The sequence below is a fragment of the Aulostomus chinensis genome, chromosome 14 (genome assembly GCF_037954235.1).
Source record: "Aulostomus chinensis isolate RoL2024-O1b breed Wild chromosome 14, RoL_Achi_v1.0, whole genome shotgun sequence".
Taxonomy (NCBI): Eukaryota; Metazoa; Chordata; class Actinopteri; order Syngnathiformes; family Aulostomidae; genus Aulostomus; species Aulostomus chinensis.
Window position 1 is genome coordinate 25,222,099 of NC_141333.1, and position 25,699 is coordinate 25,247,797.

The 25,699-nt window shown below is 42.9% G+C and overlaps 1 protein-coding gene across 7 annotated transcripts in view; it reads right to left on the reverse strand.

Annotated features, from left to right (window-relative positions):
* Nucleotides 1–25,699, reverse strand: part of crocc2 (ciliary rootlet coiled-coil, rootletin family member 2) — a 36,802-nt gene that overhangs the window by 4,518 nt on the left and 6,585 nt on the right. For 6 of the 7 annotated variants that reach the window (XR_015119319.1, XR_015119320.1, XM_086225024.1 and 3 more), the window contains exons 4-27: nt 20,930–21,097; nt 20,764–20,847; nt 18,363–18,466; nt 17,183–17,327; nt 16,633–16,739; nt 15,920–16,126; nt 14,468–14,564; nt 14,189–14,278; nt 13,971–14,105; nt 12,970–13,169; nt 12,302–12,484; nt 11,688–11,832; nt 11,444–11,590; nt 11,132–11,362; nt 6,825–7,018; nt 6,195–6,322; nt 5,669–5,838; nt 5,411–5,590; nt 4,762–4,896; nt 4,526–4,669; nt 2,222–2,460; nt 1,962–2,121; nt 1,706–1,873; nt 63–450 (exon numbers count right to left, since the gene is read on the reverse strand). Coding sequence is in view for 5 of the 7 variants with exons in the window: in XM_086225024.1 (XP_086081150.1) it covers nt 63–450; nt 1,706–1,873; nt 1,962–2,121; nt 2,222–2,460; nt 4,526–4,669; nt 4,762–4,896; nt 5,411–5,590; nt 5,669–5,838; nt 6,195–6,322; nt 6,825–7,018; nt 11,132–11,362; nt 11,444–11,590; nt 11,688–11,832; nt 12,302–12,484; nt 12,970–13,169; nt 13,971–14,105; nt 14,189–14,278; nt 14,468–14,564; nt 15,920–16,126; nt 16,633–16,739; nt 17,183–17,327; nt 18,363–18,466; nt 20,764–20,847; nt 20,930–21,097 (3,949 nt within the window). In the remaining 2 variants the exon portion in view is untranslated. The remainder of the gene's footprint in view (nt 1–62; nt 451–1,705; nt 1,874–1,961; nt 2,122–2,221; nt 2,461–4,525; nt 4,670–4,761; nt 4,897–5,410; nt 5,591–5,668; nt 5,839–6,194; nt 6,323–6,824; nt 7,019–11,131; nt 11,363–11,443; nt 11,591–11,687; nt 11,833–12,301; nt 12,485–12,969; nt 13,170–13,970; nt 14,106–14,188; nt 14,279–14,467; nt 14,565–15,919; nt 16,127–16,632; nt 16,740–17,182; nt 17,328–18,362; nt 18,467–20,763; nt 20,848–20,929; nt 21,098–25,699) is intronic. The other variant, XM_086225020.1, reaches the window with a different exon arrangement.

The window sequence follows — 25,699 nt, forward strand, 5'->3', positions numbered from 1 at the left end:
AGACCCCACTCATGAATAAATCCCCTGATGGCAGAGTTAAATAGCATGATGATATTCCATACCTTTCACTTGTAACTGATGTCTCCAGGGAGATGGAGACCGTCTACGAGACCCACATGTGTGTGAGAGTCCTGCACAGCTAATGCCAACAGTACAGCACAGGGCTGAACACAAACCAGCCAGTTTGTATTCTAGGTCCTGTCTTTGGGTACCACACTCTCTCAGCTGCTGCTCCAGGACCTGGACCTTGTTCTCAGCGAGGCCAACCTGCATGGTGAGTTCACTGATCTGTATTGCTGCATCCTCTAGTGCTCTCTCCAGTTGGGTCGTGGTTTCTCTGTGGCTCTGGTCACTCCGCTGCTGTTGAACTTCTCTGTCCTGCAGCAGTTCTTGCCTCCAATCCTCAACTGTCTCCAGCTCAGCCAGACGACGCTGAAGACCTGCAATCTGCTCATAAACGCAGAGCAGAGTCACAAGACAAACTACAAAATCTGTTCTACAGCTAGTCATCTGTGTATTTATTTAATTCTGTAGATTTGTCTCAACTCTTTAAGAGTGTATAGAAAACTGTCCATATTTCTTATGTTTTGTTTCTGTACATGTACAAATGTAAATGTAACAAAGCTAACGAATGCTCGGTTCGCTTAAAATACAAATACACAGTGACCTCCTTGGTTTACATGATAATTTAAATCCCTGGCTTGAAGTCTTTCTTCCACGAAGCGTGTTGCATGTAGGTAAAAGGATGGTACGTTTGCCAAAACATGGGCAGCAGAGTGAACATGGTTCTAATTACCGTGATGAAAACAGTGATTAAGAACAACTCAGGGTTGCAGTGCAGTGCAATTCCTGAAGACATATGCTGTGCATGGTCGCTACTCACTTCATTCAACTTTAAATATAGCTGGGACAAGGCTTTCCTAGAGGTTTGCTGTAGATCTTCTGACAAAACGGCAAAAAAACCTTTACACATTTTTAGAAGGGATTAATAGATACAGGTTTTAAGACTTAAGGATAAATTTGAGCAATATACACTGGAATTGTAGATCAACTTTGCTCTCTCATTGTAGCAGTGCCTCTCAACCTCAGGGCTGGTGCACTGTACTGTGACTGCGAAGAAAATAATGAAATGTACACTCTGTATTTAACCTGAATCTTTTACAGAGTCAGTGACAAAGGTACAGCTCCAGCCTTAGTAAAGGCAAGAAATAGATCATACATTTCTTTGATGCTGGAAGATAGCCAGAGAACCTGGTGAAAAGCCATGCAGACATTAGGATAACTTGCAAAATCCACCAAGAAAAGACCTAGGACAGTTGGGAAACACTGTCTGATGAGAATTTTAAGACAAAAAGGGTTTTGTTCTGTATGGTCTAAATGGATAGTTTTGGGCAGTTTGCTGCTGTTAGTTGTCCATTGTTAGCTGTGGATGGTTCTTTCTGCAGGCATAATGAAGATGCAGCAGTGAAAAATTAGTCAAAAATTATCTTTGAGTTCAAGACACCTATTGGTGTGTATTTGAAAGGCAAAACACACTTTTTGAGTGAAGAATCCTTTACAAAAGCATTTCCAAGTAAAACTCAATGAAAATACTGTGGATTAGTTATGGTTCATCTTCTCTGTTTCTGTCTGCATGAGTGTTTTTGCAAATTTGGAATGTTTGTTTTACATGTTGTTGACAAACCAAGTCCCAAAGGATTTATACCTCATTAAGTGCAGCATCTCTGCCAGCCTCACACTCCAGTACTCTCTGCTTCAGAGTGAAGGCCTCCCGACGTGCGTCCTCCTCCTTTTGCTCCTCCTGACACACCCGTGCCTGCAGCTCTTGCAGCTCCTGTTTCTGCTGGATGTTCTCGGCTTCGAGAACCTTTACCTACTCATGTTAACAGAGCACATAGTACTTGAGTGTGATCCTTTATGCGAAATAAATGAGATGGAAACCAGTGAGATCAGCCCTCCACCTGTCTGCGCAGCTCCTGCAGCTCTCTGCGTGCCTGAAGGCGAGACTTCTCCAGCTCTCTCATACTGCTCCGCAAAGTTGTGGCCTCTTGTTGCAATGAGTTCCTACATTCCTCTGAGACAGAGGCTCTCTGCTCCCTCTCCTCCACAGCTCGCCTCAAACTAATCAAGACGCATTTCGAGGTAATGTGACGGGAAGCCTATAAAGAATCTACCACTGCTGGATTTACAGGGAACCCATGGTCATGCATGATAGTCATACCTGCTGTTGTCACTCTCCACTCTCTTGATGGAAGCTCTCAGCTCCTGATTCGAGGCTTGGATGGCCTCTTTCTCTCTCGTCTCATCACCCAAGAGTCTTCTCAGGTTGAGGGCTTCTTTTCTTTGCTTCTCTTGCTCCTGTGCACTGTCTTGGAGCCCCCTATGAGCCTCAATCAACCTGCTTTGCAATTTAATAAGTCTGTCCTCTGCCTCCTGAAGCTGCTGACGAAGGGTCTCTAACTTCATGTACAGATTGTGAGGAATGAAAGGTATGACACTTAAATGAGAATATTTTTGTGGATAAACAATGTGTGCCACTAATTCAGCAGGATAAAAGATATAATCCCAATTACATAATAAGCTGGGTTCATGTTGGGTTTCTTGATAGGTTATCCTCCCATTCTAGAATTTATTAGAAAAATGAGGACTTATAAAAGAAAACTGCTTTTAAACTCTGTCTGTTTAAGCTATAAATCCAACAAAAGTCGTGCAACATAGAATGGTTGATCAAAAACACATGTATGATTGATGGAATTAAAAGCAATATTGTTATAACAATACAATATAAATAAGGGTTATGATCACATAATGTAAATGGGCTTTACTGTTTGAAGCAGCATTCCCTCTTTTAAGTGCTATGTGCACAATATGACCTATATCTTGTTTTATGGCAACATGGTGTGAGTAGCAAGAGAAGTAGGGAGGACACAGCTTATCTGGGCATGGATAAGAGCTAGTTGGGCTTGTAGCCAGGTGCTGTCTCTCCCCATCTCCTCACTGTGGCTCATAGTGTAAAGAATCCACAGAGAGCAGTGTGATAAACAGCAGCCCCCCTCCTCCAGCCCCCCTGGAGATGGTGGGGGAAGAGGGAGAAGGCCACACAAGATGGTTCTTTCTCATAAACTCTAATGTGAGAATAAACAAGCCAGTGCTGATCTGTTCCAATTATACTTTATTTTATCAGAATTTTTTTTTTTTTTTTTTTGGGTGGGGAGCAGAGGAGAGAGGCAGTGAATATGAGGGCAGCAGTGTTGTGTTATGTGGATGAGAGAGGGGGACCCAGAGTCCCAGCGGAGCCAGACCCTCGCAGCTACAAGGGAGAAAATAAACACTCCCCCCACTGGCTTATTTACACAAGGGGTTAACTCAAACTTTGATTTCATAGTATGCTACGAGGAACCATATTCTTTGCCTTCTCTCTCTCTCTCTCTTGCTCCTCTTACGTTCTTCCTCTTCCATGCTCTCAACTTGCACATTCTCACTCCTGCTTTGTCACTGTCTGATATGAGAATACCAAGATGGGATTAGTGAAAATAATCAAACAAGGAAACGAGCAAGGGTGGCGGCCAAATATGACAGCGTTGCTGAAGCCTGACTTGATTTACGGCAGTGAGGGCTGTCCAAACCTCAAAAGTCTTCTGCTCTGGCTCCACACAACCTCATTCACTATACTTTGACAGAGCGAAGACAGGATGATCCCCACTTTTGCTTTTTTATTGAAACCGAAAAGTCCCACACAGATAAACATTCCATTTTTTTCAGGGAAACCAGGCATTTAAATCAAGGCATGGTGAGGCCCTTATTGCTTTGCAGTTACATCTTAATGAGGTGATTGTGAGCTTGCTGTTTCACTAAAACGCCCAGCACCCTGTGCCTGGACTCTTGACCTCAAGCAACCCAAGAGTCTAGATTTACTGCTCTCATTTGGCTCAGGGAGGTGCGTCTGTGGGCCAAATTTATAGCCTGTAATTGCATTTTTATGTTTATATTAAGGTCAATGGAACTAAATCTACTGTGGGTCTGACAGGAAAAAGTCACAGAAAGAGAGAGCTCTGCAGAAGTTGTGAGAGTGGACATCACCTCTCCCTGTACGATTTGGCCCTGCACACTCTGTACCTGAGGGCACCCTGAAGCTAGTAAAGCTCTGTGGCATCAGCCAATGTCAACAGAGGGCTATGGTAAATGGCTCACGCTCACACTGGTACTAATTGGTACAAACTCCCCCTCCCAGTGGAAGCATATCCCAGGCTTCGCATGCTGTGCCAAACAAAACAAGCCTGAACATTTCTATCCATTTCTGTGATGTTACACCATCTATCTGGCGACACCCAACCTATATATTCTGTGTTTTTTTTCTTGACCGGATCCTCATCCAAAAATCCTCAAATGAACTTCAGGGTAGTGTACTCTCTCTGAGTCATCATTGCAATACTGTGTTATACAATGGCGCCACTGAACAGACAAGCACAATGTTTCTGTTAGGAAGAAAGAGACCACAAAATGGATGGGACTTGAACTTTCTCACCTCTTGTTGAGCATGTTCATTCTGCTGGTTCAACCCTCTGACTTGTTCGGATAGACTCTTCTCTGCACTCTCACGACAGTTCAAAGACTCTTCAAACTGAGTGCGCAACTCTTGCATCTCAGACCGGAGAACAGACATTTCATTCTAGAAAATAGAGGTCTATAAGTCAGTCTACTCATTCATGCACACAGAACAGGAAGGGTGCCTTGAGCCAAAAATGAGCACCATATTTCTACCTTGTCCTGTTCCTGTCTGCTAAGTGCTTCTCTTTGTGCACACTCCAGTTCCATGCCCATGGTGACCAGGTCCTGCTGCAGGCCTGCTAGTTTCTCTGCTAGGGAAGCCTTCTCTGCTTCCTTCTGGGATAAAGCCTGGGTACAACAAAGCAAGATCAAGGAATCTATATCCTTTAAGCATATCTCTGTGACATTCATCAAATAGATCAGATTCAGGATCTTCGTTTTCCAGAAGTAACCCTACCTCCTTTTCTCTTACAGAACTGGCCATGATCAGTAGCAGCAGTTACTTTTTTAGTTGTTAACAAATGTTTTGTTGGTCAAAGTTTTGAATTGTTATGTGGAATTACTCTATCTGGGAAAGCAGTTCAGCAGTGTAGTGGATGATTCTAAAACTATAATATCTTGTATTTTTAAGTTGTTTTTTCAGAGTGAATGTTAAGTGAAACCCTAGTAACATTAACGTAGGTCAAGAGCATTTTACAGGAGTGTCTTCGACAACATTTGAAGTGGGTATGCTAACCTGCCCATCTACTACCATTCATTGTGCTAAGATAACTAGTGGTCACCTATTCTCTGTGGGTCTCACAGACATACCCACATGTAAAACAAAAAAACATAGCACACCTTTGAAGAATACTGCACACACCTGCTGCTTCTCACTCTCAGCCTGCAGGAGGCTTTTGTTATAGTCCTGCTGCAGCCTGACCAGCTCCTTTTGCACCTGCTGCAGCTCCTTCTGGCTCTGCACACACAGATCTTCACACTGTCTACGCAGCTGCTCCTCAGCCTGCTCCCGCTGAACCCTCATCTCCACACACTGCTGCTCCTGTTAATCAGTCAATACAAGTGCTAGGTCATTAAATCGCTACAACATTTGAAGATTAATAAAGAAGTCATTCTGTACCCTTTGGCTGCGCTCAGCATCTAGCTGCTCTTGGAAAAGTTGCTCTCTGCTGTTCAGGGTGAGCAGGGCATTTTTCTCCACCTGGGCAAGCTTCTCCTGCAAGTTATTCCTGTCCTGCACAGCTTGTGCTAACTGTTGCTCAGCATTCATACTCATCTGAGCAGCATCACCTGAAAAGACAAATGCCACCACACCTCAGTAAAAATCTCATTTAATTATTACATGTAAATACTCATCAGACACAGAAGATGATCAGGGGCCCTCAAGGATTGTTTATTGGGGATAGTAATGGGATAGTAATCTATTTGTAACATGCTAGTTTAACACCACTTATCTGATTCATGTGTGTTAGTGCAGAGTGGTGGGACCCTGGTCAGCTGAGAAAGCAGTTTCAGTGATCCCACAGCCCAGCTGTTGCAGCGCTCACAGCTGAAATATGGATCTCTAGTGGGCTGTTGGAAAGGCTTCATGGCCGGGGGGCTTGGCACGGAGGACAACGGGGTCTCTGAAGGAGGGGGCTACTCACGCGTCAAGGCCTCGTTAGCCAAGACCAAGCTGCACCTCTCCCCCTTGATCCGGGTACACTCGGCCTCCAGGGATGAGGAGAACTCCTGGCTCTCGAATAAAGCTGCCTCCAGAGAGTGCTTCTCTGCTCTGAAATGCAGAGGTAACATGGTTTTAGCTCTCGAAAAGGACATTTGAACCAATAGGTGTAAATGGTCATAAAAAGCAATGATCCATCATGAGCGTAGTTTCCAAATACAACCGTGTTACTTAGAGATTTTTGTGACATGAGATTCCCTGAGCTTTAGAGAGTAAAATGTTTGTAAAAAGTAAATAACCAATGCCAGTTGTTGGTCCGACTTACACAAACACACAGTTACAGACATTCAGTTGTTTATGAAACTTCTGAGGGCAGCACATTGACAAACACTCATTCCCTAGAGTTTTTCTCTAACCATAGAGCTAACCGATACATGCCTCAACCTCATCTTGACCCTAACCTCGCCAGGGAGGTAAAAAACTATTTTACTGTAGCTTGTGTTGATTGTAACTGCAGGAGAAACAAACTGGGCACAATCTGGAATCAGTCTCAATCATTTCAGAGGTCAGGCCACACAAACATACATGTTCATATACACAAACACTCTCATACCTAAGTGCAACCAGCTCCTGCATGAGACCACAGGCCTTTCGCTCAGCAGAGTTCAGCTTGACATCCAGAGCAGCCTTGTCCTTGGCCAGCTCCTCCCTGTCATGGGTAGCTCTTCGCAGGGCTGTGGTCTGTGTCTCCAGCTCCTTCCTGCACGCACACAGCTCCTCTGACACACTCTGCATCTGCCTGTTGACCTGGAGACCGACACACAAATACAAAAGGCCGTCAAGCAAGTCATTTAAACCCTATTTCCCATGTGTTTGGGTCGGAATGATCGATAGAGATATCCAAATGATTGGAATTGTTGCAATATTGAGTGGGAACGCAATGTCAGCAATGTAAATATAGAGGGCATTAGTCCACATCAAAGCCTGTGCACTAAAAGTGCTTATTTTTGCCACTGACAAATTCGGAATCCTCTCTTCATAGTCAACATCATCATTGAGAGGATCAATTCAGAGGCCTTTTCATTTAGCTTCATATTCCCTGTTTATACCAGTGCTGTAGGGCGGTGTGCTTTAACATGTTTATATGAGAAGTCATGTTGAAACTTATCAGAGCGCAGCATTTAGTCATCTGGGACACAGAGAAGCTGCAATGAATAATTTATTTCCAATGTCATGGACGAATAATGAATGTGATGGCTATCCATGCTGATTTGAGCCAGAGAGGAGCGCGATGGGGAAAAAGTTTGTGAGGTTGTATCAGCAGTGGCTGCAAGGCCATAGAGCACAGGAATCTGGTGGCGTTGAGATGCAATCCCCACTGTGTGAGAACACCTGTGTTTTAGAGAATGGGATCTGTTATTCTGTTGGAGATTTGCAGCAGTCATGACACTTCACAACACTCTATCACCATGTCATTTCAACCCTCTGATCTCCATCACTGTGGTAGATATAGCTGATACCACTGGAATCAGGGAAAAATATCCATGGAGGAAATATGTGTATGTAGGGACCATGTGAGCCTATCAGTTGTAAAAATAAGCGTGTCAGTGGATTTTAATGCTTTGTGCCTAGATTGAAAAATACCAGAATTATCCTTTAAATAGATAGACTCAAGATTCATTTTTTGCCCATCTTACTCCACCAACTTTCTTTAAAGTCAGCCTGGGAGTTTTAGTGTAATCCTGCTGACAGACAGACAAACAATGACATCAACCAATGGACATGGGTGAAAAAAATAACATCTTGTGTGGGAATGACCATGACGACCCAACCCGTTCACTTCACGCAGCCACATTTGGTGTACAGTTTCTACACATACTCTTCCTTTTGCAACATAAATTAAACATTTCATGACAGCATATAGAAACTGCATGGCCATAACAAATGCATTACCTGAAACAAAACAAAAATGATTCGGTCCTGTATGGATTGGTCATGTTTTCAGTTTTAGACTGTGAGCTTTTCAATTATGAACCCACATCTTTTGGACTTCGTTGTGTATCTAATTTTCCCTGGTGTGATCCATAGTTTCCTTGTGTACATTCCCTCATGTTACATTTTATGTGTTGAACTGAGTTTTCCTTTTTTATTATGATAAGTATGTCTCTTGAGTGTCATGTGCACTGTTTTATTCATGCCTTGTGTGTTTTCACTCCATTTTCTCATTGTGCTCACCTGTTTCTTGTCTAATAATCAGTCTTCGTCTGCCCTGCCCTGTTTCCTGGGCCCGTCAGCCCTTGCCTGCCTGGAGTCAGTCCACCTGTTCCTAGTTGTCTCATTAGTCCTGTTGTATTTTAGTTTTGTTCGTCAGATCATCTGTTTTGTCATACTGTTTAGTTCACCAAATTAGAGCTGTATTTTGGTTCCTGTTATGCTGTTTGTTATTTGGTTTATTTAGAATAGTTCTTCAAGTTCAAGCCTGCCTCTTGTTTCATACCCTTGAGTGTACACTCCCTGTTACAGTGGAGCTGCATAATTTTTTTTCCACAATCACCACTTAATAGTTAATTTATATTTCTGTTCTTTTTGTTATCAGTTCATCTATTCTATCTTACCAGCTCTCGTTGCCTGCTCTGCTCATCTCTGTTGGATTTTTTTCTTTTGGTTTAGATCTTGGACTTGTAAGTTTAAGCCTTCTGGTCTTGAGTATTTTCTTATTTGTGCTTATTTTAGACCTGGACTTTTTTTCTTTCTTTGTGAAATCTTCAAACTGAGAAGGACAACACTGCAGGGTCTCTTCCAGATCTGACTTCTCTGGAAAAATTTATCAGAACTACAAAGGTTTTGACAACAGCTCAAGCCTCCCTCTCTGTACAGTCTGCAAACCTTCATTCTACTTTTCTACATGCTAGTTTCCAGCAACATTGTCTCCATCAGACAGACCATCGGCAAGCATTCATCAGCGTAATTATCCAAGTTCAGCTCAGATCTTTGAGTCTTCTCCCAATAAGGCCTTGAAGACTCACTCCAACAAGTCACAAGCCAGCTATTTTCATGCCTGCTTGCAACCAGCCAGCTGGCCTTCAGCCTCAGTCCCTGGTTTCTCACATCAAGCCCAAGCCTGCACCCCGACACACCCATCAACACTGCACTTAACCAGACTCGGGTATGTGAGCCTGCAGCTTACCATTCCTGGGTAATGCTTGTCTGAAAGTCCTGTTTCTACTTCCTTTGAGTCACCAGTATGCTCTTTACCACCACTCCCCTGGCCATTTACTGAGGTCCTCCTCAAGGTGACAGCTTGGTACTCATGGCTCCCAATATTGGTCCCCCCAGAGGCCCAGCACCACTGTGGACACCCATTCTGTTCCTTTTCTGAGGCACTGGCCATTGTTCCTGACATCACAACACATTCTTAGGGCCAAGCTGGCGTCCAGTCATGGGCTGTCCCTGCAAATGCCACTCCAGATGGCGTCGAGTCTTTGGCCTCTGTCCTTGAAGCTCATCCATGTAGGAGGTGCAGCAGACCTTCCAGTCCCCAGGGATGTAGCAGCACATTATCCCAGTCTCCAGTGGGAGACTTTACCATGGAAATTACATTTAAAACCAAACATGATGACACTTTATATATGAGCAACAAGTCTGGCTCTTTCCAAATGTAAAAAGAATAAAATGAAAAAAAAAAACACTGCCACAAGCAATTATAAGGCTCATTGATGTCCCAGTCTGTTCCTGAAAATAAAGTGTAAAAGACATCTATGGGAAATTATATCCCATACAGAACCAGGTCTCGTCAGTGACTTCTGCTAGGTGCCTGGCCACTTCAAGGGTGACGCACCCAGATACCAACATACCAGAACTTACTGTATACCTACTGTATCATAGTTGGATGGCAGCGGTATGTGGCGAGGCTAGGAGTTTCTCCTGATTGTTGTAACTTGATAATTTGCGTAATGACTCTCAGCTATATCGTAAATAACACATTTCCCAACTGTAAAACTATTTATCAATGGGTCATTCTCCGAGTTTGAATATATTTCCAATGAGAGAGTTTCTACATGCTTCTATATGTAAAAGATCTAGTGGAACTGATAAACTGCCTTTTAGGACAGGCCCTGACACTCTGTCACATCATGGTTGAGTTTACAATGGGCCCCTGAAGTGAAATACTTCACTAAAGCAGACTGTTTGAAAAGCAGCAATCACTTTCATTTGATTTTCAACCAAACTAAATTGAACTCACACCAACTAAATATTAGCACATAATGTCTTTCAGCCTTTCCTCAGGTAAATAACTAATAACCTGGATGAATTACTCCAAACTAAAGGATGAGTGGCACCCAGTGAGGGCATGAAATGTGAGCTCTGTACGATGGAGGCCACTCCAAGGCCTATTTTATACTAAGCTGATTTATTTTCCAAGTTATCTAAAACTGTTTGGATGGAATTTGTCAATTTGTTTTTTAAAAGTCTGACTGAGCTCAATGTGGATATCCTAGTTTCACATTCAGAACAGATAATAAAGCTTGAGAGGATTCTTGTCATTCTTCAGGAGATGAAACGGTGAGATTTGGTTTTGTTTTGGGGAAGATGGGAATACTTTGGGTGTAAATTTATTGGGTCTTTCACCAAATTCCCTCTGGATATCATACATCTATCTATTCATCTTTTCCAGTTCACATTTGTTCATGAAGATCCCTTGCTTTTTAGGTCCCATGTTACTCATTAAACACATGGTGGGGCTAAACTGCTCCCCATATCCCATCTGAAAGGAAAAAAAGCATGGCAGATGTATCCAGTATTTCAAATGTATTCTAGTGTGACAACAATCTCCATGAACCTGCTGAAAGCTATTAATAACATCAGTGTCAATCTCAAAGGTAGTGGGAGTTGGGAAATTGGATGTGAGGGGTCCCTGACCTGAGAGTGCTGCTCCAGGGATTGAGCTTTCTCCTTTTGTAGCAGGCTCAGCTCTGCCTCTAGCTTCTGGCACAGATCCTGCAAGTGGCTGTGGGAGCTCTCAAGGGCTTGTTTCTCAGAGAGCAGATTCATCATCTCTTGCTGCACCTGTGCTGTTTCCTCCCTGGCTGCCGCTCGCTCAGCTTCAGCTTCCCGTCGACGATCACAGAACTCTGCCTTTTCACATTCTGTCTGCAAAGGGCACAGACATATTTCCCTTCTGATCCGTTCACTTTCCATCAAAAGTTACAGGATGACTGCACAGCTACTGACCTGCAGCAGAATACGATTGAGCTCAACCTTGTCTTTGGCTAAGCCTTCACTCAGGGCAGCCATTTTGGCCAGAGAATCTTTAAGGATAGCCTCCTGGTTGTGCAATTTAGTGAGGACTAACTCCTGTGCAGCACTCTTGGACTCCATCTGTGGAGTACACCATATTACAGGGATTTATTGAATTATTGGGACCCTCAGAGAAAATCAACTATCAGGATACCTGGTGCGCCACATAGCAGTTTACCTTGCTGAGAGCCAGAGCGAGGCTGGCCTTATCATCTTCCAGCACCTCCTTCTGCAGGGTGATTTGACTTACAGCCTCCCTTATTGTCACAAGCTCCCTGCGCAGATCAGAGTGTTTCCCTTCAAGCTCCTCCAGACTCCTCTCACTAAAACACAAAATGGACCACGTACATGACTTTCTCACACATCTTTCTCTCTCTCTCTTTCTCTCACACACACACACACACACACGCACACACACATATTATTTATATAAACAAAACCCCTTAACAGCAATCCATCTCCCCTTTGAAAGATGGAGAAATGTTGGTGCCAAAGGCCAGAACGCAGAGGGAGCTACTTTTTAGCTGGATCGCATGTCCTGCTCCAATTCTCAGCTAATCAAATTTTTTTTTGCAAAAGAAACCCTTAAAAAGAGGAAAAAAGTATCCCTCTTGCATGAGTGCAGTAATGTAATGTAAATCATTTATATTTTCATCCAAATGTTGTCCGGGTGCGTTGCCGGTTGGAGAATGGCATGTGTTACTGATCTGAACTCTAAACAAACAGCGCTTGAAAACAATCAAGGGTGACAACATGTGCATTGTGTAATGGTCATTCTCTGTACGCATGTACCCTCTTTGGGCCTCTGTGCGCTGGCGTGCCAGTTGTATCTCCAGATCCTCCCTCTGCTGCCTCAGGAGGTCCCGCTGTCTCTGGAGCTCCAGTGACGAGCCCCGCAGTGCCTCCAGCTCAGCATGCTGGGAGTCCACCTCCCGCTGCAATCCTGACAGCAGCTTCTCCATGTTGCACTTCTCACTGCGCGATGTGGAGCAGACAGAGTGTGTAAAACTCGATATTTCCTAAAACAATCACAACAAAACATCTGGAACACATTATTGGTGATGGCAATGATGACGAATAATTTTATATTCTCCATCAATGTTTTCATTGCCATTTGTTTGTGTGTTTTAGCAGGATTATACACAAACTACCAGGTCAAAACATGGTGGAGGGGTGGAGCATGTACAAGGGAAGAAGCCATTACATTTTGGGGTACATCCAGACATTTTTATTAATTTCTAAGGAAATATCAAAGCAGAGCTGAGTCACACTACATGTACTTCTAGCTAAACATAAAGCCATTTCCTAAATAAACACAAGCCTTGAAAATATGAACCAGAACACACAAATGAAAACAGAAACACAGCATGAAAGAGGAAAAAAATCCACTACTACTTTATCAACAGTCTTAAAGCCTTGACACATTCCAGGGAAATGATAATAAGTGCAGTGGCAAGTACCTCGACATGACCTCCAGTGAGCAGTGGTATCTGTTGCTGTCTCGGAGGCTTTCCTCCAAAGCTGTTTTGGCCTCTTGACTTTCCCTCCTTACTTCCTGGATCCTCAGCTCCAGCTCTTTCCTCTCAGTGTCCCTCTCCTGCAGGCGATTGCGTAGGGTGTTCACTTGCTCTATGGCAGCATCTTGATGCCCACGCAGGTCCTGTGGATTGAGTTGGTTAACTCTGGTTGAAAAAAAAAGCTTTACATGTTGCCAAAAATGATAAATCATGACATTAGTATGGAGACAAAAAAATTCAACAAAAAATTTTAGATGTCAGGAGAGTTGAAGGAAGAAAAAAAAAAAAAGAACATGTGAATTTAAACGCTAATCTGCCATTTTAGCAGTTCAAGTAATGCTTGTGATCAAACAGTATGGTCAACGCTGGAATGATCGCTGCATAGAACGTAACCACCATTCCTCCTGCAATTCATTGCATTATCATCTTATTCTCACACTTGTGGGATGGTGAGCTCTACCTGCCTATTAATGAACCTCAGCGCCTTGCAGGATCTAGTAAGCTTTCTGGTCATGATTTTAGTCTCCAGTCATCTTTCTATTCTACCCCTTCTATACCATGCTCGTTACATTCACTCTCATTATTGGTCATAGTGAAGCAACTCAGGTCAAACAATCTACAACGAGTAACACTCTTGATTCATCTTTCAACTATAGCTCTGTTACTTCTATTTCTCACTTCAAATGTCTTTGGAATCCTACTTCAGCATACTTTTAAGCTGTAAAATGAAATTATTCATTACTTGGCTGCCTTGTCATAAACCGTGGAGCCAAAACCAAACACTCCTGACCAATGACATAAAATCGATCACTCAAGAGCAACTATAGTCACTCTACTACATTGGTAATTATAGTTCTGGCCCTCTGGTCTGACTAAAAGCAATATTCCATTAGAAAAAGTCTAAAACATAGAATGAGAGTGCAACAGAGATACTTTTATTGGACCTGTGTTTCTTTCTGGTACTTGGAGAGAGCACTTTTCACGGCCATCAGGGTAGTATTTCTCAGAGGAGAGCAACCATGGAGAGGTGAGGAGGACACACTTTTGGAGCCACTGCTGTCCCCCTCACTGCTAACCAGCTAGACAGTGGAGAGAGATAGTAAAATATGAATAATCCTTTACAGACTACACTTTGTAGTTCAGTGTTCTGTTTTATTCTGACCTGGTGAACATCGCATAGCATTTTCTGAAGGGCTTGGATCTCTGCGTGGAGGACCTCCATCTCTGCTTTATCCTCCGTTCTCCTCATCTCCTGAGCAGGAAACAATTAAGGTTAGATGAGCAGCACACATACAGCATGCCTGACATTCCCCAGACTCTGGCCCCTTTAGACAAGGAAGTCGTGGAGTTCATCAAACCTTAATTCCAGACTAAAAGCAATTAAGCCCCGTAAACCACTCGTCTATCTACCACCTCCCACTCCTGATGCCCTAGGTCCCACCATCCTGTCCAGACTGATCTGCATGGTGTCGAGACTGGCGTCCTTTTCACTGTTCTGGCTCCGAAGGTGCTTCACCGTGTCAGTCAGCTCCAGGATTCTAGAGCCATCAACAACGTACATGCAAGTAGACAGAGAGGGAAATCACAAACACAGGCATACAGAGTCCCCCCCCCCCCTCCCCCAGACATTGGAGATACAAGACAGGCATGTCCTCCCCCTCTACTCGACCACCATCAACACTATCATATTCTACGAGTACGGTCCTTTGAATTAACAATGACATTTCCTCAGAGACCAAAAGCCAGCTAAAATCCTGAACACAAAGGCGTTGACATTCCTGCAATGTTCTAGCTGAGGTGCACACGAAATGATACAAAAGACTTGATTATTCTGTAGCATTGTGAGAACAGTAGCTCACTGAAAGCGTCATCGTGCAAGATTTTAAATGATCAAAGCCTATGTAAGGTTCTAAGGTTCCATCCAGGGGGTAAATTTGACTCTCCTTTCAATCATAGGAAGGATTCTGAAACTAAAATAAAGAATTGTTCTGTGCGTGACCTCAGAATTCCTACATCAGTTTTTGATACTTTTTTCTTTCCTCCTTGAGAAAGAGAAACATGGATGCAGCATTTGTTGTTACTGTACTTCTTTATGCCTCTGTTCCAGCAATAGCCACAGGCCAGAGGAATTATGTTTACTGGCTGTTGGTCTCATTCTTGTTAACGTAATATCACAAGAACACTTTGAGGAAATTTGCTACAGTCGTGCACTGGGACTCAGTGATGAACTAATACGATTTTGGAAGTCAAAGATCAAGATCAGCATCCCTTCACATGTACAGTACATGATATCTGTCACATTCTTCATCCATCCATCCATTCATTTTCTTCTGCTTATCCTGTTAAGGGTCGCAGGGGGGCAGGAGTCTAACCCAGTGGCTTTCGAGCAAGAGGCGGGGTTCACCCTGGACAGGTCACCAGTCCATTGCAGGGCCAACACATAGAGACAGACAACCATTCACACTCACAGCCACGCCTACGGTCAATTTAGAGTATCCAATAAACCTAGTCCCCATTTGCAAGTCTTTGGACTGTGGGAGGAAGCTGGAGTACCAGAGAGAACCCACGCAGGCACAGGGAGAGGAGGAGGTCAAAGGTCACTGTGACAGGCACAAAATGCAGAGTTCTGAAAATGGAGGAGTTGCTTCTGCTTTCTATGTGCATATACATGTTATGAAAGCACAACATTTTATTTTCAGCCTTTTGTCATCAATGTAATGGGGTACCTTCATTTGTCTAATATTTAATTCAACAATTCAAGTTGGGCTTGCCAGAAAAATGTTGTTATGTATGATTCTATCACATTAAAAAATGTGTTATTAGGAGAAATCCTACCCCTGTCTTTATTGGCTGCCTTTTACAAAAGGGAGGAGAAAGCTGCTTGTGACTTTACCTGGATTTCAGCTCAATTTTCTCTGCATCCCAACGACCCTGCAGCTGCATGGCCTCTTTGAGTTTGTTCTTCAGCTGCATCTCTAGTGCTGATAGTTTAGCACCACTAGAGCTGCTCTCCTGTGTTACTCTTGACTCGAAGCTCACGCAGGCAACATGAAGCTGCTGGCTGGCAGCAACACACTCGCTGCGCATATCAGATAGAGTCCTGTTGGAAAGATTCATAACCATCAGAGTTTAATGTAACATGTGTAAGTCCTGTAAAGGTAAGAGAAAATGACATGGTATTTTCACTCTTACAGTTGTGAGCCATTATCCTAATTAAAAGAACTGTCTGTTTGTATTTGAAAATGATGGATGTCTGAAGTCATTAAGCTCGGGAATCAGTGCTCCCATTGATCACAGCCATCTACAAGTGAGCAATCACTATTAAATCTAATTACTCGTCAGTGCTGCTCATTGTGGTCCAACCTGAAGCCAAGTCTTACAGGGCTACAGTTCTGTACTGATGGATAATTTCAACAGTGAACACAGACACCTCAAGCCATCTGTCCCTCCAGTGAGGAAACATTGAGTAGGGAGTCTGGTGACCCTGTTGAACTGTTCCACTTTGATCCCTGGGTGCAGTCGTGACAATGAGACACGAGAGAGAGGCAGGGGCTTTTGAAGCATCCTGAGTTGCTGGAGGGTTTTCTGGCAGTGCACCTCACTCACCTGTCAGTGAAAGTCCTTAGCTGGATGAAAGTACTCCGCAGGGAGGCGGCCTGGCGCCACAGTGCTCTGACATGAGCCTGTTCGTGATTCAGCCGAGAGGAGCATGTCTGCAGGGACAAGCAGCAACATAGGGACTAGAGACCGGAAGGTGGGTGGTGAAGATTGCTGAGCAAGCAATGGCACCTCTCATTTTATTGTGATCCCAAACAGATGCACTCGTGGACACACACTGGCACACTTTCAAATAACTGGATTTCCCTCAATCAACAGATGTAGCCCATTTACAGCATGAACAGAGCTGTTTGCACCAAATTTTCCTCCCTCTCAGCAGTTGGAATGTTTTCACAGGAAAAAACAACTCAAAAAAATCATAGCACTGAAATGAACAGAGAATGAGAGTGAATTGAGGAAACTGGCCATGAATGGAATTCCTACCCCATGTGAACTCAACAGGAGCCTATTTGCACAATCTCCATGCAAAGACGGATAAACTTGAGCTTTCCCTGTTGCTTTTCTGACTCAAGTGCTTCATTTTTGCGGTTTCTCTCACCTCTTGTTCTCTGCGCAGACGCGTATCGTACAACTCAATGTCTTCGCGGGCCTTCCACAAGCTCTCTGTTAGCCCCTGGTTGACCGTGCCTGCCTGCTCCAGTTGTTCCCGCAGCATACAGTTGACTTGGCTAAGGCTGGCACATCTGGAAATAACAAGCCTTAGGACACTAAGGGATCCTTTCGTACTTCTCCTCTAACAAAAACCTGTCATGACACCCTCCTATAACCCTTTTACAGCAACCAAACGCCATAATTCACAGAGTCAAAGTATCAGTCTTACATTTGTAGCCTTTAGATCCACCCTTGCCTACCACATTTACAGGGTGAACATGTGTGACAGTTTTATAACATCTGTGTCAACTTAGATTTAATTTCAACCAGATCTGCTTGTAGAGTCATTTACAAAAATGTTTACATCATTCTCACACTCAACACACACACCCTGTTACAGTAAAGCATGCCACAGGGCTAAGTTCCGTTATCTGTCTGACAAGGAGCCGAATCCATGTTTGTATGTACTGGATTATATTGTGTTTCAGAGAGGCAGGAAGAGAGGGATTCCACAATTAAACATTTCAAGTAATGGTGCTAGACTTAATCTTTACACAAGGTGCTAAAGTAGATTAAGCCAGTTAACTCTTTCGTAAGTGACATTCTAGGCAGTAAAAACGATCATTTCCTGGCAAAGTTTCTGCCATGGGCATTTCAAATGAAGTTCCACAACTGTATAAATCACAGGGAATTAAATCTTGGCCCACATAAAATTCAAAGCATAATTAAAATGCTTTAGAGGAAAGAGCTGACATCCCACTAATTTTCTCTGACAAATTGGATGCTGAGATTATCTGCCAAGGACAGGTTCTGTCGTCTCCCTCTAACCGGGGCAAGGAAAAACACAAAGCTCAAGAGATGCTGGGAATATCTCTGGTCCACACATTTCTCAGAAATATTTTGGCTTGATGTCTGTTTCCCAGCAAGAAACAGAGAAAGAAAAACAGGAGCAAATTTCTCTGACTCCTATCCATAACTGCACTGTCTGCATCCAAACATAGACTCCATGATGCTATAGGTTTTCTGAATGCAAAACTTTGTGTGTTTCTTCTAAAATTCTCTAAACATAATGCTTGGCAATACAGAATGTTTCTATTTGCTTAGGTCACAGCTCAGCGCCCACTCACCTTCTCTGCTCCTCCACTAGCTGAGAAGACTTGTTCTGGATGGCCATGTTGAGATCTTGTTCTGTCTGCTGCTGACGCCGGGCTGAGTCCAGGTGGGCCTGCAGCTGAACACACACACACACACACACACACACACATACACACACACACACACACACACACACACACACACACACACACACAACCACCACCACCACTGGCATCTTGATAACACTTCAGTGTATGGTAGCAGTGAATTTGCACTTGCCAAATATTTATAAAACAACATAATTACAGCGAAAAACTGCTAATATAAATTCTCTGTGGGCACCTCTCAGCCAAGAGCAATATTTGGATGAATTAAATACATGTAATTTATTCTGTGGGCCCACCACCAGCAAGGATCGGCATTGGGGTCAGGTGCAGCTGGCAAGGCCTGACTTTGTAGGCCTTACTGTGTACTTCACCTCCCTGATGGGGATAAAGTTGTAGTCACCTATGCACAGCAACAGCTCTGGAACCAAAAGTCTGAAATGGGGCCAAACTCTTTTTTCCGGTGTTGCCCAAGATGAGAGCAGCCGAGCAGCTGTGGGGATACTCATGAGCCCACAGCTGAGTGCAGATGTGTTGGAGTTCTTCCCACAGAGCAAGAGGGTTGCCTCCACGTGGCTATGTGTCATTGAGAGGAAGGCTTTTACTGTTGTTTTATGCATCAAAATTCAAGACAGCTAATCTGGCTCTCTTAGATGGGGCATTGCCTGGTAACTCCATATATCTGCTGAGGAACTTCAGAAAAAAATATTAATTTGAAGGCCACATTTTTATAAACTTTTTTCTTTTTTCCTTGTTTTCCTGCTTATCATACATTGCCAATTCATCAAGCTGTCCTTGGTAGGGTGAACTGCTCTTCCACCTCTGACAAACATGTGCTCCCTCTTTCAATCATCCACTAACACAATGGCAAAGAGTTTCATCAGGAGGACGTAGCACCTGTCCCACCTGTCCCCCCAGTTACCCTTACGTAAAACAGGCACCCTGACCAAACAGTGGAGGCGCTTATGTAGCGATCAAAATGAGTCCTCTCTTTGAATGTCTGGACAGAGTATTTCCTTGTATTGTAGTTCCTTTGCCGTAAAAGGAGTCTGATGAAACAATGAACTGATTTGGATGTTTCCTGTGCACCTACTATGGAAAGTGTACTGAGGACATCCAAGTACAGTAGAAGAAGACCCCCAAGGCAGACCCACTTAATTATCTGGTTTGAGAAAACCTATGGATCCCCCACTGTGCCAACAATGGAACAGAATATACGTATGTAAATAATATCATACTCAAGTCATGTTTTACTTTTCAGCATGATTGCTTTACTAATTGTGTGAAAGAACCCTATTTCATGAAGAATTTGACAGACTGCTGACACTTGCTACAGTGGCTCTTTCTTGCACTCACCTTCAATATCGGTTTTAATGTGCTATTTGACAACCAGCAAAGACCTGGTTTTCTTGCTCCAAAATAATAATAAGCAGAAAGACTGGCCATCACTATCATGAGAAACAAGTGCTACATAACGGACATTAATACCGTCGTATATGAAAGTAGTAGTAGTAATAGTAGTAACAGGAACTTCAGCACATTGTTCATAGAGCAAGGAACGAGACTGAGGTAGAGAGGCGGATCAGTGCTGCATCAGCAGTGATGACAGTTCTATTGTGCTGAACATTAAAGTTGCAACCCCCACCAATGATGACAAATTTTAGGTGGTGAATACATGAATGAGAAGCCAGGTGCAAGCAGTCAGAAGGACGTCTCTTTGTAGGTTGAGAGATAGGGTGAGAAGCTTGGAGTTGAGTCACTGCTTCTTCATGCAACATGATTCACTACTGCCTCATGAACTCCAAAGCTGTATTATCAGATGATACAGACCATTGCTAGCTGATTTCAGAAATTACCACTGGCACCTTAAAGGAATGCATTATTTGTGACAATAAAGCTAGCTTGGGGCCAAATCAGGATCACAAGTCTAATGTCCATAAAAAACTGAAAACTCCAGTGCATAAACATTGAGATTAGATTTTGCAGAGAAGAGGCATCTTCATATATTTATAGATTCTAGATTTTTAAATAGTCTGCCTTTCTGTGGCTACAAAGCTACAAGCTCCATAGAAATTCAATTAAATTTTATGAGTTTAGAAACAGTTCTCTGTACTACAGTGAGTTTTTACCCTTTTTTCAGCTTTTCGTCCTTTTTTTTCTCCTCCAATTTTTCCCTATTTTACTGTAGACAACTAGATCCTTCCTAAAACTGCAACGCTCCCATGGCTTTTCAACCTCACCCCCCAAAATAGCTGGCTCTAATAGTTGGATTGGTTTTAAGATTGCCACAGGAGGTGCTTTTTAGCATAATGCATCAACTCTGACATACCAACAATCTCATCTTCTCGGACTCTGAGGTCTTCTCCAGCACCTGTTCCTGTAGTTCCCCACATCTCTTCTTGTACTGAAGAACCTTATACAAAACAAACAAGATACAACATTGAGCCAAAGGAACACTTAAAGTTTTCAAAATTGTGAGCACCATTTCAAGTCACCTTGGTCTGCAGCTTCTGAACAAACTGGGCCTGTCTATGCTGGGCTTCCTGGTACACCTGCAGTCTCTGTCTGTAAACTCTTTCCTTGCTTGGCACTTGCTGGAGTCCTGGTGATACACTGTCCTGGTCTGAGTCCGCTGCTGATGGCAACATCAGCAACTGATTGAGCTGGATAGAGAGAAACAACAAATTACTTTAGATGTGTTGGCAGTAGAGAGTTGTTGTTTGAACTCCAACATTCTATCTAAGACTTCCATCAACAACTCCAACTGTGTCTTAGGGGTTCAGATCAAAAATGGAAAACATTAAACACAAGTATTGACAACCATCAATGATCCAGTCGCTCGAACCACTTACTGAGATGCACCTGGATGGGACACATTTGATCAGCTGTCCTTTGTAGTGTACATGAGTCCTGAAGCATCCCTGACAAGGATGTCACAGGAATTTACATGACCAGCTCAGGACATGGTGGTCATGGTTACATTGCACACATAAAGATGGGTCAATGAATCAGGAATATTGGGAATCGGGTGTGGGCCCTTACACACAATTCAAATACATTTGAATACACATGTGGAATACAGGGTGGCACGGTGGTGCAGTGGTCAGCACTGTTGTGCCACCCCAGGAAGAAGGTTCCGTGTTTGAGCCCTGGCTCGGGCACGGGGTCTTTCTGTGTGGAGTCTCCATGTTCTCCCTGTTCCTGTGTGGGTTCTCTCTGGTACTCCAGCTTCCTCCCACAGTCCAAAGACATCAAGAGGGGACCAGGTTAATCCAGACTCTAAATTGACTGTAGGTGTGGCTGTGAGTGTGAAGGGTTGTCTGTCTCTATGTTGGCCCTGCGATGGACTGGCGACCCACCCAGGGTGAACGCCGCCTCATGCCAGAAGGCTGCTGGCTGCTCCAGCCCCCCACCCGCGACCCTTAACAGGACAAGTGGTAAAAAAATGGATGGATGGATGTATGGATGGATGGATGGACGAATGGATGGATGGATTTGGAATACATTTACATTTAAAGCATTTGTGTATATTTTTTTCTCTTTTAATAAGAAGTGTTCTTTGTTTATGACAGCCTCATGATGTAATCTTAAACATAATGCCAACAACTACATAATGAAATTATCTAGTTAATGATAAATAACGAATATCTGGCTCTGGTATTAGAATTAAAAAGTGGCAAATGTATATCGAATCAGATCAGACCCAAAAAAAATAAGTGGTTTGGTGCTTCTCTAGTTTCCATAGCTAGCTCGTGCTGGACAAATCTGGCAGTTTATGGTGTGGTGGAAGACTGACATGAAAACTAGTGTACGCTCAGGGTCCTTTGACCTTGTAGGCAGTAATAAACACACAAGGTGAGCTGGACACAATTGGAGACGTTATAGACACCAGTGTCAATGGTGTTGTGTCACACTGTATGCACCTGATATTGAAACAACAGGGTCAAGGTTTGTTTTTTCAAATTTTTTTATTATCCTGCAAATAGATTTACTGCACACCAAAAGTGTTGAATTAAACTGTATTGTTGCAGGATTGTTAATAACACTGTTAATAACACAGTCATCCTATTTAAATAATATCAATATGCTGATATAATGATTAATGAGGTTAAATAGCCCCAATATTCCACTGGTGAAGATGCATGCCACATCAAACTTCTGCTGCTCAGTTCAAACCATTGTGGTTCATCACACTCTTTCCCTTCATTTTCTGTAACTTCTCAACTGAAACTATGAAAGTCATTAAATGCTATTTCAAATATGTCCATAGTATGTTTTTCATGAGAATAAGAACCCCACAATTTGCTACCGAATAGATCAATCTGGTAAAAATGTATGAATCTACAAATGTATGGATTGTCAGAGACCAGTATGTTTGTATGTTGATGTTTAAGCATCGGTGGCTGCGTGTACATCTGTCAAACACATCTAAAAACATCCCTCCTTGTTGATTCTCATATCCTCACAGATATCTGAAATCCAAATGTCCTGTAACCTCTCAACCTCACACAACCTAAACTCCCTCTGAACCACCCACTCTCTATCCTGGTGCCAGACACCCTGTCTTCACTAATACAAACCACATGGCCCTAGAGCACTACAACACACTGCGTGCCTCCAGCTGCCCTTGCCGAATTCTCATTTAAGAAGAGAGGAAGAGAGTGAGAACGAGCGAGCCCCCTCCCCTGCAACACACTCCAAACCACCATCCAAGCCCTTCAAATCAACCCTGCGACCCCCACCCTCCCTCCCTCCTCTCCTCAGTACCTCATCTCTTCTCTGGGTGCTTAATCTCTCCAGCAGGCTCCAAATAAGCCAAGACAATAGACACACTGTTCAACACTGGACTCAGCCACTTTGCCACCATTATTAACACATTTTCAAATGCCCTTTTCACAATTTTATACTAAAAACTACACCAACGGCCATCGTGGACTTGGCTTTGTGCTCTTGGTGTTTTTCCTCCTTGGACCTAGGGAGCACAAAAGCCTCTTTTACTGCCCGTTGTTGAGGTGACAGCTTTAGGGACTGAGAGGGAGGAACAACATGGGCGGAATGTTTGAAACACAGAACTGCAGCAGCTGTGTTTAAAGGGACTCCTGGAAACAGCTGTGCATGGAGCACTGGTGATTATGCATCTTTTCAAGTATTTTGGCACAATGATAGCAATAACACTGACTTACTAACAAGCATGTACTTAATAATAATTACGGAATATATGGCCATAGAACACAAGGTTTATTACAGCACATCAGACAAAAGGTCTTGTGATATTATAGTTTCAAGACCATGTATCAAGACATAGGTATATTACATTCATGAATACCATAAACTCATTAGTAGTATAACTTGACACTCACGGATTAAAAAGGCTAAAATATTTTACATATTTTCCTCAAAAGACAGGCAAAAGTTGTCATTTTTGTGTGCTACATACATCCTGTTGTAAAGTACCTTTATGAAAAAAAATGTATTTAGAAATATGCACCAATAGATTGCAATGCAAGATGTTAAACAATAACTGATTTTTGGACAGTCAGAGGTAGCAGTAGTTTGAGCCATTGGTCAGTTTTATCACAACATCTGAAACAAATGTAAAATGACAAAACTGTCTTAAGATTAAACAACATTGGCCAGGATTCCTACATCCTTTCTGAAGCCAAATTTAAACACTTTTAAAGCATTTTAAAGATACATGTTTGAAGCAGCAAAATGTCAACCATTTTTTTATATCAAATCAGCATTTATTTTCCTACAAGTGTTTCTTTTGGACAGATTTTTGATATTTATTATCCATTCAGGTGGTCCAAAATTTTATTTTCATAATCAAAGAAATTACTACCCCCCCCCCCCCCGAAAAAAAAATTGCACTAAGTTACCGGATCTCTATTTACTATGCCAAGCCTGAAAAATTCAGGAATACATTTTTTTTTTAAAAAGTGCTCTCCTTCTAAAAAAGGTAGCTGTAAATCCAGTTGTATCTAATACATCTCTTACTCAAGGAACAAAAGAACCTGAATGCAGCAGCTAATGAAGGATGAGTGGCTGATGCTGGCTAGCCCTTGGCTCCGAGATTTGCCCACTAGCCTTAGCTGCATTCACTTTGTTAACCTCCTCAAACTTGGCTGCTCAACGGGGTGACGGAGCTTTAAGTCTCCCATTATGTTTGTTGTTCACTTTTGGCCTTACCCGTTTTACAGATTGCAAACTTCATATCAACACAGACACACACACATACACACACACACACACACACACACACACACACACACACACACCCTCCCTCCGAATTTCCACCGGGCACTGCAGCGCCGCGTTCTGCGACACCAATCACATCGGTCTTCCACACAATGATTGCCTACAGCTGCCCGCTGGCTTTGTTTACTTTCTCAGGTTCTGTTGTTGTTCTGTGTTTCTATCACTAAAACGTGGAGAACCTTTTTATATAGTATTATGTTCAGGTCCATTTTACGAGCCTGCACATGGCGTTTTATTTTGTAAAGTGACCGGATATACTATGTAATTGGTATGGAGACTTCCTGTCTGGCTCAATCTGCGATGTGATGCGACGGGATTGGCGAACGGAGCACTGGCAAGTGACCAGCTAAGAATCGGGAAGACATGACACTCACCAGTCAGAGCCTGTCAAACTGCAAACCAGCCGATTCCGGTCCTTGGCCAGCATTTGATGCGTCCCTAATTTCAACCCAAAATGTGCTGCAACAACTTATGAGTCACAAATGCTCAATGTGCTAAGCACTTACACACTCTAAAAAACACTTGAAGCCTGACCAAAACACAATGTTTATAAAGAGATTTATGACTAGAATACAGTACTGAGCTGCATCTGGATTAATGTTCAGCTTTAGATGATGTAGACCACCAATGTGACATTTACTAGGAAAGTAACACAATTACAATTTGAAGCATTTTGAAGCACTTTCCACAAACTCAAAGCACTTTTCCAACCTTGAGATTTTCACATTAAGATTTAAGTGTTTTCAAGGAATTCCAACACCCATGGGAAACCAAAATGCCAAACTTTCTGACCTTTAAGTTTTTGTGTTTTCTGAACTCTGTCTTCCTAAAATACAGCAATATTGACACCCCCTGCAGCTGGAACTTCCTCCAGATTATGCATCATACTCATTTTATGCATATAACACAGGCAGGTAATGCAGGTGTCTTAACCATTTTTGTAGCATGTGTTGTTCAGATCCATTCTTCAACCTCTTTACCTTCTTTGCACTCAATGACCAGGTGTC